The 16,733-nt window shown below is 45.5% G+C and overlaps 1 protein-coding gene across 1 annotated transcript in view; it reads right to left on the bottom strand.

The window, feature by feature from the left end:
- LOC125940902 (uncharacterized) overlaps positions 1-9,398 on the bottom strand; it is a 30,266-nt gene extending 20,868 nt beyond the window's left edge. The window contains exons 1-2 of the mRNA XM_049657560.1: positions 9,288-9,398; positions 5,948-6,083 (exon numbers count right to left, since the gene is read on the bottom strand). Coding sequence (XP_049513517.1) covers positions 5,948-6,083; positions 9,288-9,357 — 206 coding nt within the window. The 5' untranslated portion in view covers positions 9,358-9,398. The remainder of the gene's footprint in view (positions 1-5,947; positions 6,084-9,287) is intronic.
- Between the last annotated feature and the right edge of the window lie 7,335 nt (positions 9,399-16,733).

Raw genomic sequence — 16,733 nt, 5'->3', positions numbered from 1 at the left:
TAAGAATTGTGTTAGCAATTCGCCATTCCTTCGGATAATCACCGTTTTTCCAGACTTCATTGAAATACTCAGTTAAATACGTTATAGAATCATCGTCCAGATTTTTCAAAAGCCTATTGGAAATGCCATCTGGACCAGCCGCGGATCTACTGTTGAGGTCGTACAGGGCTGCGCGAACTTCGCTTTCTGTGAACTCTTGATGCATAAGCTCACAGTCTTCCCCTGTATATTCAGGCTGGTCTGTACTCTCATTGCTATCCTTAAGTGGTAAATACTTAGCTGCGAGCCGATCAAGAATGGCCTCGTCCGTTGTGTCCTGACTCTCACGATGGACGAGTCGTGCTACTGCTGTTCTCCTATTAGATTTCGTGTCGTTCTCATGAAGCAAATCTCTAAGTAAGTTCCAATTTCCACCTCGTTTAATTCGACCATCTATGGTATTACACAGCTCATCCCATTGTTGTTGCTGTAAATGTCTGGCGTGTTCCTCAATCTCCCTATTCAACAATGCTATACGCTTCCTGAGTCTCCTGTTCAGCCGTTGCGTTTTCCATCTTTTTAACATAGATTGTTGGGCTTCAATCAAGTGCGCCAGCCTACTGTCCATGATTTCGATATCCTCCTCAGTAGTAATAGCCTTCGTTGCCGCCTTTACATCTTCCCTGAGCTGAGTGGTCCAAGTTTGGAGTGTTTTCTTTTGTCCTGTCTCTGTCTCAGCTCTGCTTTTCCTTGCTTTCCGAAAAAGATCCCAGTCAATGTAGTTAAAGTGCTTTATCTCATTACTGGGTGTTTCCAATACTATTTGTAATATGTAATGGTCACTACCCAGATCAATATTGGAATTATTCCAGCCAGCGTTCGCTAAATTTGATACAAAAGTAAGGTCTGGGGTGGAGTCCCTGCACGTAGATGTACCACACCTAGTGGGATAAGCTGGGTCAGTGATGAGGGAGAGATTAAGATCTGTAGCTAGATGCCAGAGTCCATCCCCTTTCTTAGTATTCCAGCGATATCCCCAGGTTTGATGTGGGGCGTTGAAATCCCCTCCAATAATGAGTGGAGCGTGCTTAGTAACAGCCATAGTCTTATTAAGAAGTGCCCTGAAACTTTGTTTCATGTCACTAGGGCTGCTGTAAACATTGAGACAAAAGAGGCTTTGCGGTTTGCCTCTATTCCTTTTCAAAATTATTTCCACAAGTAAGTATTCTAATTTGTTTAGTCCAAGGCACAAATCATGTTCTATGAATGGTATTTTCTTATCTACGAGCGTGGCTAGCCCCCTGCCCGGCTCTTTGCCCCTGCATGTCGCTTTGTATCCGGATAGGCTGATCTCATCCGCCAAGGTTTCCTGCAGCATAATTATTTTTGGTTTATCTGGAGATGCTTTTATCAACTGCATGAGAGGTGCTTTTTTATGATGAAATCCTCGGCAATTCAATTGCCACACGGTAAAGCTCCCCCTGCTAGCCATTGCTTATAGAACCCGCCTTACTGCTACCCGCTAGAGTACGCTTCGTAGAACTCCCCGACGCACCAGGGAGCGATCTGACGCTCTCTGCTTCTGAGGGTAAGTATTCGTCGTCCTCGCCTTGCGCTTCTACTTTTGAAAGCCTCTTTTCTGTCGTCACTTTCCATTTCCATAACTTATCAACTTTGAAGGTAGTTCTATCTGTGGCATCTCTAAGTTGTTTAATCGCCTCCTTAATCTCTTCCAAAGCAGAGCACACTGTCGTTTCTACTGGGCTTATTGCCCGCTTCTTTGGAGCTGGTGAATTTTCTTCTTCCTGACTGTTGTCATTATTCACCGGTTTGGCTATTGCTACTTTTGTGGAGCTAGTCTGCGAGTTCTTGCGAAGTTCTACAACCTGCTTAGTAAGTTCTTCATTTGCCTTTCTCAGATATGTTACTTCTTTGATCAGCTGTTCTATCCTGGCATCATTATCTCCGACCGGCTGCCCCGCACCGCTCTCTGCAGCCCTCACAGTACCTTTCACTTTGTCGGCCCAGGCTGTTCCAGATGTCGTCTTGTCGCCAGGCTTCTGCTTTCCTCCTTCAAAGCGCACCTGCACTTCACGTGATCTGGAGCGGCTTCTGCCCTTCGACGGCGAGCGGCGTCTTGACCGTGTGGGGCTCTTTGAGCGTGAGCGCTCCTTGGCGCCCGTTTGGGCATCCCATTGCCGCTCAGCTGATGTCGCCCTCGATGCAGATCTGTTGCGTTCACGTCGTCGAATTCGCACCACGTATGGAATTTGGTACCGCTCTTGGCAGGTCTTGTCTCCAGTTGGGTGGTCCCCTCCACAGAATTTGCAGTTAGGCACACACGTGTGATTGTCCTCCGGGTTTTGAGTTCCACATACTCTGCACTGAACCACGTCCGGTGTTGGACATACATCTGATCTATGTCCAATCTTTCCGCAAGCATAGCAGACATCAAACTGCTTCCTATACAGGTAACACCTCACAAGGGTCGACCCATATCTGACATAATTGGGTACCTTGAGCCCATCAAACAAAACAATGACCGAGCCAGTCGATTTAATACGTTTGGCTGCCAATGCCAGTGGGTTAAAGTCATGCACAATGTTCTTCGTTATCGTGGCCTGATTGTCTCTGAGGTCAACTCTCCGAATCACACCTTTACACGTGGTGTGCGGAGCTGTCTCGTAGGCGTTAACTTCATATTCGGTTTCCACTATAATGATTGACTTGATTCGTACATACCTGGCAGCATGACTGGGATCTGGTGTACTGACCACCACGATGTTTTGCGTGAAGTTAGGGCAAACGACATCCTCTCGGGCTTGTTCTGGAGTCAGGCCCGATGCTTCAATAACCGCCACGCCTATCGCTGTGGTGCTAACTTTGCTCAAGTTGAGACCTCCTCGGGGGCGGATGACGATCTTGCTGTGCTCCTGCGGCAACTGGGGCATCCTCGATGCCTTGACAATACGGTTCTTGAACGTAGTGGTTGTAGGTCTCTTGTTCTTGCTGTTGTTGCCTTGCTCTTGCTGGCTCTGCGGCGTTGTATTCCCATCACCAGAAATCCTTCTGGTGGAGCGAGATTTTCGGCTTGTCACAATTTGCCAGCCTAGATCTTCCTCATTCTCTTCTAATCCGGTGGCGTCTTCGTCTTCCATGCGCGTTTCCGCCATTGCGGCTCGGTGGGGCCAGTAGGCCTACTTGGGCCTTGCTAGCCGCACACGTTCGATGCACCAAGAAAGGTCATTAAAAGTCCAAAAATGGAAGTCCCACCTTAAAGTAAGGTGCCCACCAATTCCTGGTGACTTCACAAATCCAGTGATGTGCTTGAATCCGTGATGGTGGTAAAGACGGCTGCACAAACATTCAAAAACGACGGAGCCGATGTGAGGGACGTCCGCACCTCAGCTTCTTCTTCTTCGTCTGTTTGCGTAATAAATTTTTGTTAAGGCTAGCTAACAAAAGGTGTATTCTGCATTCAAGGCATGACATTGTGGTCTGATTTCTGTGATGTTTTTCATTATGCTTATATATGAGTGTCTTACATTTTAATTTTCAGTACTTATTATATTTAATTTATTGTTCAAATTCCGAGCTCCATTGTTCTATGCAAGACCATGCCGATAATTTTTATGGTTCTTGTCCAAACTGCAACTTGTATCTCTTTTGTACACGAAATGTGCTTTCCACTCTATCCCATGTAGAGGACACGAATTTAGGCTGACCTCTGTGAGATGTTTCGTCCACGTCCCTAAACATCTCATGATGGTTGAATAGAACACGGTAATTTTATATGCCGATGACACCAGCATTTTCATTTCTGGTAATAATATACAGAACCCTATAGGCATCTGTAATGACGCCGTACAAAAATTAGCAGTACTTCTTTTTGGGCGAGTTGGTACATCTTGAAACTTTGGGTACATGCGCAAACAGACGACCACAAGAAGGGAGACACGTACACACAAGCGCTTGTGTGTACGTGTCTCCCTTCCTGTGGTCGTCTGTTTGCGCTGTTACCCAAAGTTTCAAAAATTAGCAGTAGGGTAATTAGCTAATGGCATGAAAATAATACGAACAAAACAAAGGCGATAATTTTTATACGAAAGAACAAAGAAATTCCCGCCCATGTAGACAGTTTTAAGCGGTCGTAGCATTGAACTTGTTGATCATGTTAAGTGCCTAGGTGTGGTGTTTTCTGCAAATATGGCCTGGGATAGCCATGTAAATCTTCCAATCCAAAAGATCGCACGTATAACATTAATAGTTCGTCGCCTGAAACGTCTTCTCCCCACACAGGTGAAATTACTTATTTATAATTCCTTATTTTACTCTCAATTAAGCTGCTTTGTACCAGTCTGGGGTATTACGACGTTTTAGAACCTGCAAAAAAAAAACATAATGCACAGACGGTTTATTCGGTATGCTTATAACACGCCTTTTGGGACACAAACTACTGACATATATATATATATATATATATATATATATATATATATACCAGTGCTGGGATTATTAGAATCCACCAGTTGTACCACTATAGATTAAGTGCACGATTTAAACTTGAACGTAAAGAAGGAGGAGGACTAAACTTTTATTATAGAATCAGCACTTTATGATGGCCGGGCCTAAGCCTCCCATGAGGGGACGTTGAGGGCTTGTCTCGTCGCCGCCTCACGGGTGTGCTGGTTCGCCCAGGTTTGGTCGTCGAGGGCGGAGCTCCGCAACCTCGCCGAGAGGGTCGGGGTGTTAATGTGTGTGTACTGTGCTGGGCACTCCCACAGCATATGCGGAAGCGTAGCCGGGTGAGTGCCGCAGCACCGGCTACGCTTGTCTGGGAATACAAGGTGGAGGTGGGCGGATGAAGGGTACGTGTTTGTTTGTAGCAGAGGCAGGGTGGTAGTCTGCGCCCGGCTGAACTTGGGGTGAGGTGTGAGGAAGGTTCGGTGGCTAAGGTAAAAGGCCTTAACGAGATCGTTATAAGTGGTCAATTGTCCCTATTTCACAACAATTTCTTGTTTAGAAGAAAAAAAAACATTGTTATGAGACAAGGAGAGGCGAAGTATGGATGGTACCAGGCGCATAAACTTGGCAATCCAACGCTTGTGCTATACGTTGCCATGTCTGCTGAATCACTATGAATCTAATAATTTCGATTTGTTTTCCTGTGCTTCAAGCAAAGTGCGTGTGAAATTTGTACATGCCACAGCATAATTTAGTAGTACAGATATTTTGTGCATTGTGATCATATTTGCCATATTGTTACTTTAACGGTGTGATCTCTCACTACGTGTTCATTTGGATGCAAATTTTATTTGTACGTGTTTTGTAATATATAATTATGTATTTGCTGCTGTGAACCCTTCCCTACTGAAAAATTTGTATGCCCCATAGGTCCGATATCCAATAAACCGATATGAAACATACAGGATCCCATATAAAAACCCGTTTTTCCCATATGTTATTGGATATAGGAGTTATGGAAAATACGGGGCTTTTTTAGTATAGTTGTTATGGAGGCAACAGGCTCGTCAAGCTGCCGTATGGTAGCTTATATTGGCCGCTCCTGGTTGAAATAGACGAAATAAATTTATTTATTTATTTATTCATTTTTTATTTATTTATTTATTTATTTATAATGTATGATTACGTAGGTCATCACGATCACACTTGCCTTTGATGTACGTACGACTTTCCTTTAAACATGTTTAACATCCATATGAATATTCTTTTCGAATTGAAGATAATTTGTAAGTGACGGCTTCTTACGCCACTTTGATTATCTAATTTATGTCTTCCATACAGCTTTTATCGCGCATCGGCCTCTTGAATAAGTAGAAAGCTTATAGTTGTGGTGAGGAAGGAGACATATACAATTTATGGCTCTTATTTACGTCATTTAGATGCACTCGAACAAGGCTTCCAATTGAGATTTGATAGTTTATAGCAGTAAACGGTGTTTACTTACATGCCACATAGCTTTTTCAGGTGCGCTGTCTCCGCTGCGAGCTGGGAAATCATGTCCCTTACAATGTACTTAACCGCTGTATTCCAATAGCAGGAGGTTGCATCGACAACGCTGCACATTTTGTCTTCACAGTTCCCTTTAAACAAAATAAATGCAGTGTAAACCAGACGAAAAAAGATTACGCAGCTCCCACGAAACGAAGGAATCGGTGCAAGTGACGCTTAGATGAGGCAGCCGGATACGTCTGCACTTGACGATAATAATTGCAAAGCGCTTTTCAGCGACGAAAGCATCCCGTAACAGTCACCAGCCGTGATGGGATGGGTTGCAGAGCAAAGGGAAGTTGTACTCAAGGACGATGTTCCAGAGGGATTCCATTTGGTGACACTATCCCCTTCGGAAGACTTCGGGTGGCTCAGTGCCATATGCGCGAAAGTAGACTACCTATAGCATTCCTGCGCTTTGCGAAGACATCGATCTTTGCACTACCCCAGAAACGCTGTCAGGCGTCTATTGCAACGCGTTTAGCACCGAATCACGTGAAGCCTCGCGAAAGTGATCATCTCGCCGTTAATTCCTTCTAAACACTCCATTTAGAGGAGTTTCTCGTACCAGCCCTGAAACCATCTCCTTACCATTCTGCCATGACGAATGCCAAGAATTAGCCAGTGCTTGATAAACACTTATACGGCGCGGGCGAGTCTCGTGAACAAACCCTTTTGACCATTTCGCAATGCTGACGTGCCCTAGAGCTGGAATATACCTTCACACAATGCGAAGGGCATCGACTATAACCCATGGACTAAAACAAGCCGGTCTGCGCCTATTTCACGACGCGCTATTTATACGCAGACTCAAAAACTACTCTTATACCACTCTCAGCAAAGAAGATACTGCACGCATCGACGCGCTAATTCTAAGGCTGCCGAAATAGCCTTAGAACTCTCTCATCACGAGCACACAATTGCTTGGTCACATGCTTTGTCACAATTGTAACGCCAAAACAATTATCAAGCTCAAACACAGGCAAGAAACTTCGACCTGCACAGACTGCAAAGCGTCGTCACATATTTCATAGTTTAGGCTTTTAACCATTCCCTACAGTCGCATCTGCCGCATTTCCCCGTATATCCCGCAAACTATACGCTACTCATCAAATCGCACCACTCCACAGACAATGCACCTTGCGAATAATAAAGCTGGGATGACAAAGGGGGTCGCAGTTGTCAAAACACGCATAGGGCGCAACACAAATGCCACTTATAATACTTTATACAGAGCTAGCGTGGAAGGAAAATGCGCAGCAATAACTGTGGTAGATCACGCACTTGGTATCATACACCGTAACATAATCTCAAACACTGATAGAACAACTGCATAAGTGCAAGCAGTAGTAAGAGCCAGACATCTCCCAGTAAAACTCATCACAACACTCGCATATAAATCTCCACATGTAGAAAACTCCTAAACGGCGGCTTACTTAAACATATCACGAAACAATTACAGGAATGACAAGCAGAGGTTGTCTGGTTTCCCGCCTTTGAGGTGATATTCAGAAATCAATGAGCTAACCATCTTGCCTGCGATATGATACTCGGGGCTTTCAATCTCCTCAGACCAATCATACTGTTCTCCCCAAAGCGACCACCATATATGCACCCATACAGGGTAGATTAGGGCATAGTGTACCTTATGTATACCTCGATTCTATAACTGCACCCGTTCATTACAAGGTTTCAGGGCAGATTCAACCGACAAGACGAACACTGTGCTCACTTCCCCCAAGAAAGAACCTCCTCTAAGGCCTACTCACTAAAGATTCCCCTCGCAGTGGGCACTGTGGTGCCTGCCCCAACACACCACACATCCTATGAAAATGCCATTAAACATTTTACACATACCAAAATTCCTCCCACCCATTCTTTCTGCCGAGCGGCTGACCGTCACAACAACCTCTCTCAATCAATGATTATTTGCAGAGGGGGTCGACCGAGTGCTCAAGCAGGCTATCATTGACATCTTATGCCACCTGAAGGCATGAATGTTGCCGGATTGGAGCCCTCGTTTGTAATGATCGAGAAGAAAGGCAACCGAGGGGCACGATTTTTATATGTAGGTCTACTGAACAGTTGCCTTCACCCAAAAAAGATCACCTAGTTGTGTCGCCTGCGGCAGCAAGGATGTTCCACATCCGCCGCCTATGTTTGTGAGTGGTGGCGCTGGCTAACACTACCAGGATTAGTTCCAGCTGTACAACATAAGTACTCCATAAAGTGGATGGAAGAACGGCGCCGCGTAAGCTCAATTGTAAGAGCATCGCACGCGTAATGCGAAGACGTGGGATCGTTCCCCACCTGCGGCCAGTTGCTTTTTCATCCATTTTCATTTCCAATAATTTATCATTTCAGTAATTCGATCAGTAAGTACAAGTCATTTCCCCTATGTTGTACTTGGTGTCATTCTTTGTAGGCTTCTTATGACATGATTAATAAACATCGGGCCCCTCGGTTCCCTTTCTTCTCGTTCTTTGCATTTAATATGTGTTACCACAAAAACTTATACCGGCTTACATATAAGCATGACCCTGTGCGACGCGGCACTCACAGAAAAAGCAATTTATTTGTCGACCAGGTAACCGGCGGCCCATTCAGACAATTATCCCTTACTCTTTCTTTTCCACACTTGAAAGCTGCCTCGATCCTTTTGCGCGAATACCATGTGGCGAATAATGACATACCTGAAAGTCTAAAAGAATCAGGCACCAGTATTTTTATTTTTGAAGAAGCAGTATTTCTTGGTTTGAAAGTTCTGGCAAAACATTTCGCACGCAAATGCCACTCTCTGCAGAGCCGTTTAACCATAATCATCGCCGTGTTTATCATACAAGAAGCGTGTGCTTTCAGATATCAGACTCGTCTTTGGATCTTAAAATAAAATTCACGGGGATGTAGCACGATGGGTGCAGTAATCTTTTTCAGTAATGTATCAGTTATCTCATGTATTTATTATATCTGAATAGGGAAGCGCTGCTAGACAAAAAAAATTCAGAACAAGAGAGACTTCGCACAACGTGTCAAATATCTTGCCTACTAATCAATCAAACAACACAATTGACGAAAGGCTGACGAAACGAAATCAATTAGGTCGGTAGGATATTCAGAGCCTGTTCAAAAGACAACACAACCCGGCACGAGAACCTTGGTTGAGGTGAGCTTAATTCTGATCGCTGAAATTCACAACAACTAAGCCTTGCATTATCTGTTCACTTTAGCACTGTGCTTTGAGAAGATCTTACAGCTACCGCGCGATGATAAAAAAGTACGCGAATGGAAGAGCTCACCATGACCTAATGCAAGCGCCGAAAGCAGTATAAATCCAGCTGCAAGCTTGCTCACAGGCATCGATGCCATCCTGGCCAGTTGAAGTTTTCGACCAGTTGCTATATTGTGGGCATTTCTCATTGTCCCTTAGCTTTATGTAAGGAGAAATGTGCGGTTCAACGACCAGTGCATTATCGCCTAGGTCAGTTTCTGTTATTGCCACCTCACATATACGTGTTCGTATTATCCGGTTCTGTCAGCGGGCACCTACTACCACATATTAAAGATTGCTTGCTTATATCTCAATTGCATTTTTGTCAGTTCTTTAGGGTAGCAATTGTCCCATGCCACGAAGGCAAGCGTCGCGGTCACTTGTGTCCAACACACTGACAAATTCCCATTTAGACTGCACGCTCCGCAACGTATGGGTGTCGCAAGCGATTATTTGACAAATGATACGCAGGACAAAACTCATAACGGGTGATATCTCTATCACATTATCACATTATCTACGGGTTCGCTTTGTTTGCCGTATTGAAACGAATATTGTTACATTGCAGTAGTTTATTCACATTGGCATAGGTCACGGCCATCCTCCACCTACGGAAAGACAAAAATCGCTGCAAGCAGTTTGATTGGCCATTTTCTCGTATTCACTACACTGCACTGTTTCCGAGCGCCAAGCAAAATCAATAATAAATGCTAAGGAACATGTTAACCCCCTACCCCTTCCCAAGCCCATGCCAAGCTTAGAAGTAACGTTAAGATGGGAGTTGCGCTCGTTTTACTTTCACGTTGCGAGGCGGGCAATCACGGAAATTCAAGTCTACTTTACTTTGCTAGCAGTAGATATGTTGTAGATTGTTTCATCTCCATCAGGTGTTATTACGCTAAACCATCAGGAGGTATTACGTCAAGCACTTTCGTTTGCTTTGAGTTGTTGACAAATTCGACTTCGCCCAGCCATCTGCTAGCTGCCTGGTTAGCTCAGATGGTAGAGCGGCTGCCCCGGACCGACGGTGGTCCCGGGTTCGAGTCCCGGACCCACACGAATGTTCCTTCAAATTCGAGGATTTTCTTTCGAGGAACCCGTATGGGTATCCTTTGTAGCAATTGCTACGTTTGGGTGGATGTCTCATTTTCCCTTTAATACGTCAGCTGTTCGCAAAATAACTAAGGTCGGATACTTTTCTAACGGGCCTCGTGCATACTTCATTTTGCATATCGTCGCTCAAGATAAACTTATTGCTATCATTGCGAGAAGCGACTAATAATAACAAAACTAATTAGACTAGCAACGGAGGGCGTCCACAGCTTTAATCTACAGGAAGGTGTTAGTTAAGAAGTGATAGCTTTTCTTATGGTGCATATTTTAGCCACTTCCACATAGCATCCGGTTACACTGAAACACTTACTCAACGTTTACCCGGTAGCCGTCGTTACCGCCGGGCCATCTACATCACGCAAAAAAATCGAATTCGAGGGTTGTAGCAGGTTGTCAGTCTTTTATGAATATTTCTACCACTTCGTGAATTTTTCCCGTCTTTGTTATGCCGTCTTCATAACATTAACAAGGGGCAAGTTGTATTTCCTGAGTGACACCGGCCCTGTTCCTTGATCTCGTGCGCTGTTTGATAACTTTTTTGCGTTCTTTGAAATGCCTTTGTTGAGACACCAATATAAGGCAAACCAATTCCTAGACTTTAGGTAGGTAAATCCTACTCTTAGAACTACGATGTCATCTGCTAAAGATTTGGTTTCTTTGCCATGTCGTCGTCCTCACACCAATAAAATTACCCGCCGTGGTCGCTCATTGGCTATGGTGTTGGGCTGCTGAGCACGAGGTCGCTGGATCGAATCCCGGCCACGGCGGCCGCATTTAGATGGGGGCGAAATGCGAAAACACCCGTGTACTTAGATTTAGGTGCAGGCTAAAGAACCCCAGGTGGTCCAAAGTTCCGGAGTACCCCACTACGGCGTGCCTCATAATCAGAGCGTGATTTTGGCACGTAAAGCCCCATAGTTAAAAAAACACGTAACAAAAAACGTAACAAATTCAGCGGATATTAAGTAGTTTATGCGACAGAAAACGTTAGCAGTGTTTCGCACCACTTTGAGGTCCCGGTTCCACCAATTAAGCCGCGTTCGCCACATTGCAAAGTGTTGTTCAGGAGCTCAATTGTCAAACACCCTGTCTCATCGAGGAACGAAGTTCAGCTAACAGCGGTCCGGAGCAGACCACCACTAGTTGCACGTTACACACACACATACACACACACACACACACACACACACTATATATATATATATATATATATATAGTATATAGTGTGTGTGTGTGTGTGTGTGTGTGTGCATGTGTTTAACGTGCAATATATATATACCAACTTTTTCCACTTTGACTCTCCTAGTGCGAACGCATTATTAAGAATTAATGACGTTCACGAAGCCGAAGTTCACCATGTGTTGAAGTTTTGCCCACAAATTGGTGACTCCGGTATTCGCGTCATGGCTCTCAGCTTCTATCCTACACTTGCATATGCTGCTTCGCTAGCCCTAGCGCAGCCTTTCAAAAGTCAAGGTCGAATAAAGCTTTGCACAGACTAAAGGTTCCTCGAGTAGCAAATTATATTACTAACTGCAAGAAACACTTTATTGTCCATTTTTAGCGTGCTACTACTTAATCTGGAAATGCCTTTCGAGTAATTGTTTGAAACTGTGAAATGGGGTAGCAATTTTATTGCGGTCCTCCTACAAGGAAATCTTTACTAGTATACATTATACGACTCTGTTATGTTAAAATGTTCGGAGAAAGTCTCGGGACTCGTTAAACCTTGTGCAGAGAAAAGTGGTTATCGCTTTGGAATTGTCGTGGAAGACCTGCATTCTTCTATTCCTCGTGGCCCCCTGCTTATAGCTGTCGAAGAGGTTGGGCAAGCTTTCTAAGCGTGTTCATATCTTCACCCTTTGACTGCTTGAACTTGACAAACATTTTCAGATACGCAGATAATTAACTACTTCGTTTTGCTCGACACAAGCCGAAACGTAAACCAGCCAGGCACTCTGAACATTGTTTCTTACTTCATTAAGAGTCTTTAGACCCTTACCATTCACATATGAGCAGCCTGTCGGCAATATTATTACATTTCTTCACATCTTGTTCACTTTTCACTCAAACTGTACGTGTCCGTCAAAACAGCCACGTACGACAAGCCGATCTTGCCCTATAGTTCTGCTATTCTAAATTAGTAAAAAGTGGCCTTGTTAACCTTCATTTCTGCCAGTATCAAACTAAGTTGTGTGAACACGAAATGCCCTAAATTTAAGCGACCACTCCCAAAGGCTCTCAGAGGTACACGTTTATTCTTTGATTACTCAAACTCTGGATCGGAAATTTTCCGTCGGCCAACGGCAATTGTAGTTGTGAACCTTAGTTGCAGTCGAGAACTTGTAGTTGGTAACCACTGTCTAACACCAGTTCTGTTAACAGAGAACTCATGACAAGCTAACTGGAGTCATCATTGAAGATGGAGATTCTTAAAGCCCAAACCGCGAGTGCTTATTACATGTGGCCCCTCCCCTCTGTATTTCTCAGGGATACGAAACTTGCATTCCTCAGGAAACAGTCATTATCGCAAATGTCATGCGATACTAAGAAAGCACATATACATAAGTCGAGAGTTAGAACATTGCTGGAAGTTATTGTTATTTCATAGGTGATTCTTGTGTATGCTTTAGGCCCTACGCTACTCAATACAAAGACGCAGCATTGCAACCCTCGAAATTGCAGCCACACAAGGTCCCTGCTGCAGTTATACAGTAGGGACCTGGTATACTTCTGGACCTTGGTCCAGAAGTATACCAGTGGTTAGAGATGCTAAAATGCACATTATTCATTATATGAACCCCATAACTCTCCCTTTTTGTGCAGTTCTTTTTTTTCGGTTAGTAGCGAAGGGGGTGTACATAAAACAGCACTGTGAGCATAACCTAGAGGGTGCAGGAGCATAATATTTCTGTGGTGTGGAGCTCATTCGGCTGGCCCAAGGTGAGAGTTGTAATTGAAATCTAGAAAATGCTCTACAGAATTTGGCAGCATGATATTCTCCTTTGTACAACTTTATAATGCCGTAGGGTAAACATTCGAATTCAAAGAAAGAAATAAAATTGTTACCTCGTATAAAAATGTGTAGGATTGGGAAAATCCTCTGTCTAAGTAATGGCTGCATCAAATGTGATAGCATTCTTTTTAAATATTTGTTGGCCGTCACCTTTTTACAAAAATTCGTGAATTTGCAAAATAAAAAAATGATGGTTCATCCATTGTTCGTAGGAATTGGTAGAACACCAATCTGAAACGTGTCTTCGCAGAATCTTTTGCATCATTTTTGCTGCATCATGTCCGCTACAGCGAAAGGCGCAGGATTTGCGGGACGGCGGCCGTGTTGCTTGTTTGCTTAGCGCGCGGCACCCTGTTGGTGACCTGCGTTGAAACGCGCTAGGCGTCTCAACGCGCTGACTTGCCAGCGAGAAATTGATAAGGGTGTTCGAAGTCGCGTGTCGGTGCATGCGTCCGTGACGTAATGGTTACAATGTCGGGCTTCAGTACTGGAGGTCCTGGGTTCGAATGCTGCTGGCAGACACCTTTAATAATGTGTATTTTACTGTTTATTACAGGGTCAATTACTCACAGGGGACTCTGATTATGAGAAAGAGATTTATAGAAGTATGAAATTGGGCTGGAGTGCGTACGGCAGGCATTGCCAAATCCTGACTGGGAGCTTACCACTGTCGTTCGTTCAAAAAAGAAAACTGTACAATCATTGCATTCTACCGGTGCTAACATGTGGGACAGAAACTTGGAGGATAACAAAGAAGCTCGAGAACAAGTCAAGGACCGCACAAAGAGCGATGAAAGGAAAATCTCAGGCCTAACGTGTTAGGAGACAGGAAGGGAGCGGTGTGGATCAGAGAGCAAACGGGGATAGCCGATATTCTAGTTGACATCAAGAGAAAACATGGAGCTTGGCGGGCGCATGTAATGCGTAGGATGGATAAGCGGTGGATCATTAGAGTTACAGGAAGGATATCAAGAGAGAGAGAGAGAAATAACTTTATTTTGTCCAAGAGAAAGGAAGCGCAGTCGAGGGCGGCAGAAAACTAGGTGGGGTGATGAAGTTATGAAATTTGCATGCGCAAGTTGGAATGGGCTAGCGCAAGGCATGGGTAATTGGAGATTGTAGGAAGAGGTCTTCGTCCTGCAGTGGCCATAAGTATAGGCTGATGATGATAATGACCAATAATATATTGATTGGCGGCGTTAAGAAAAATGTCACAGTTTCGCCCTAAGGGCGAAGCAATGAATGCGATAGCAACACAGCAATGTCATACGAAGTAAGGTGAGCGGCTTTGGTAGCAACAACACGCAGAACTGTTGTCGACGCCATCGGCGTTTTGCCCGCGTTAGCTCAAAATGCGTGCGGCGTTGGTGACTGTTGCTGGAGCCTCTCATATAAATAGGCACTTGGTGCCGCAGCTAAACGTCGCGTCCCTTCCTTCCCCCTCCCCCACGGCCTCTCGCGCGTCTGAAGAAGGCGCGTTTGCTCTACATATATGGTGATTGTAAAGGAGGAAAGAGACGCCTACTTCTGCAGCCCTTAAGGAAGCACGGCGCAGAACGCGCGTTTGTTCTCCGCCGTGCGTTCACTCCCCGTGAAAGAGCGCGTCCCTCGCGCCCTTTCACTCGCACATACAGCGTTCGGCGGCGCGCGGCCACGATTTCATCTCCATTGACGTCATACGGAACCTCACGGCGACGGCGACGGCGACGGCGACGGCGACGGCGACGCCGACGGCAGAAATCTGCTTTTGAGTGTCCATATAATTGCTATCGCAATAAAAAAATGTCACAGTTTCGCCCTAAGGGCGAAGCAATGAATGCGATAGCAACACAGCAATGTCATACGAAGTAAGGTGAGCGGCTTTGGTAGCAACAACACGCAGAACTGTTGTCGACGCCATCGGCGTTTTGCCCGCGTTAGCTCAAAATGCGTGCGGCGTTGGTGACTGTTGCTGGAGCCTCTGATATAAATAGGCACTTGGTGCCGCAGCTAAACGTCGCCTCCCTTCCCTCCCCCTCCCCCACGGCCTCTCGCGCGTCCGAAGAAGGCGCGTTTGCTCTACATTACAGTGTACTAGAATAGGGGCAGTGTGCTCACTGCCGTATCCCAGCGCCGCGGCGCCGCGGCGCACTCAGCGTCGACTGCTCCGGCGCCCGCCAGAGGCGCTGCCGCCAGTTTCTCCTGAAAACTTCCCTCGGTTGGTATGGAGTACGTTCTGTTGGATCACGACGTTGGCAGTTCCCCCTCAAGGGCTGCAGAAGATAGCGCCAATCTTTCCTTTCTGAAAACTAACCACTTAATATTGACGTTGTCGGCTCTCGACTGCAAGTCCCGCCGGCGTTTTCAGCAGTATAATCTGTGCTTGCTCTGCTTGACGCTTTACTCAATGTGCACTCTCAGTGAGAATGGCTAGCCGCCGTCGAACATACTGCTTTGCACCCGAGTGCAGAACTGGCTACAGTCGTGTGAATGATGCACCAAAGGCGTCTTTGCTCAGCGTTCCACGTGATGAAGAACGGCGAAAGGAATGGGAGAGTAACCTCAACCGTGCAGATAAGACACTGGAGGAATCTTGCGGGTCTGTGAGTTGGGGCCCATTCACGATTGCGACTAGGCGAGGTCACGCGACCAAGTTAGTCGCAAAGCGACCATTCGCAAGTAGTCGCACATGGTCGCTTTTCTCGAAGTGCGACCGTTTCGGGCCAGTCGCTCGAGCACTGCTCGATTTTTCAGTCGCGCGACCGCAGTCGCAGAACAGCTGAACCAACCAGATGCGAAGAAACAGGACGTGGCGATGACATTTCAAGCAGACGTGAACAGCATATCGCGAGACATTTCGGTTTAGTGACTCCTCGGTCGCATTTGTCAGTGTGAACATCGTTCGTCTTGAGCAGCTTTCTGGTCGGCAGTCGCAATCGGTCGCACGACCTCGCCCAGTCGCAAGTGTGAATGGGCCCTTACACTTCGAATTTGAATGGGCCCTTACACATAATTAGGGACATGTGCACCTTATAGAATGCAAAGAGGTGCGCATTCCTCGCGACAATTGCCACTGCTATCAGAAAACGCTGTTCCCACGATTCTTCCGAATTTACCACAGTACGTGACGAAGACGACACCGAAGCCCAGGAACAAAAGGAAATGGTGTGAAAGGGACGAAGCACCCGCGAAGAAAAGCCGAAGCGCACTAGACAGTAGCTATTCGGAGTTTTCACCGGTGGCTCCCGGCGCTTCCGGGATCATTCTTTATTTCGTTGTAAATTAACATTGTTATTGCATAAATGTACATGCGTGAGCAAAAGTATACGGACCAGGGATTGCGCGATAAAGCTCGATTTTTTCAAC

This window comes from Dermacentor silvarum, chromosome 10 (genome assembly GCF_013339745.2).
Source record: "Dermacentor silvarum isolate Dsil-2018 chromosome 10, BIME_Dsil_1.4, whole genome shotgun sequence".
In the NCBI taxonomy this organism is placed as follows: Eukaryota; Metazoa; Arthropoda; class Arachnida; order Ixodida; family Ixodidae; genus Dermacentor; species Dermacentor silvarum.
Note: the sequence above shows the minus strand (reverse complement) of the source record. Positions and strands in the feature narration are given on the sequence as shown.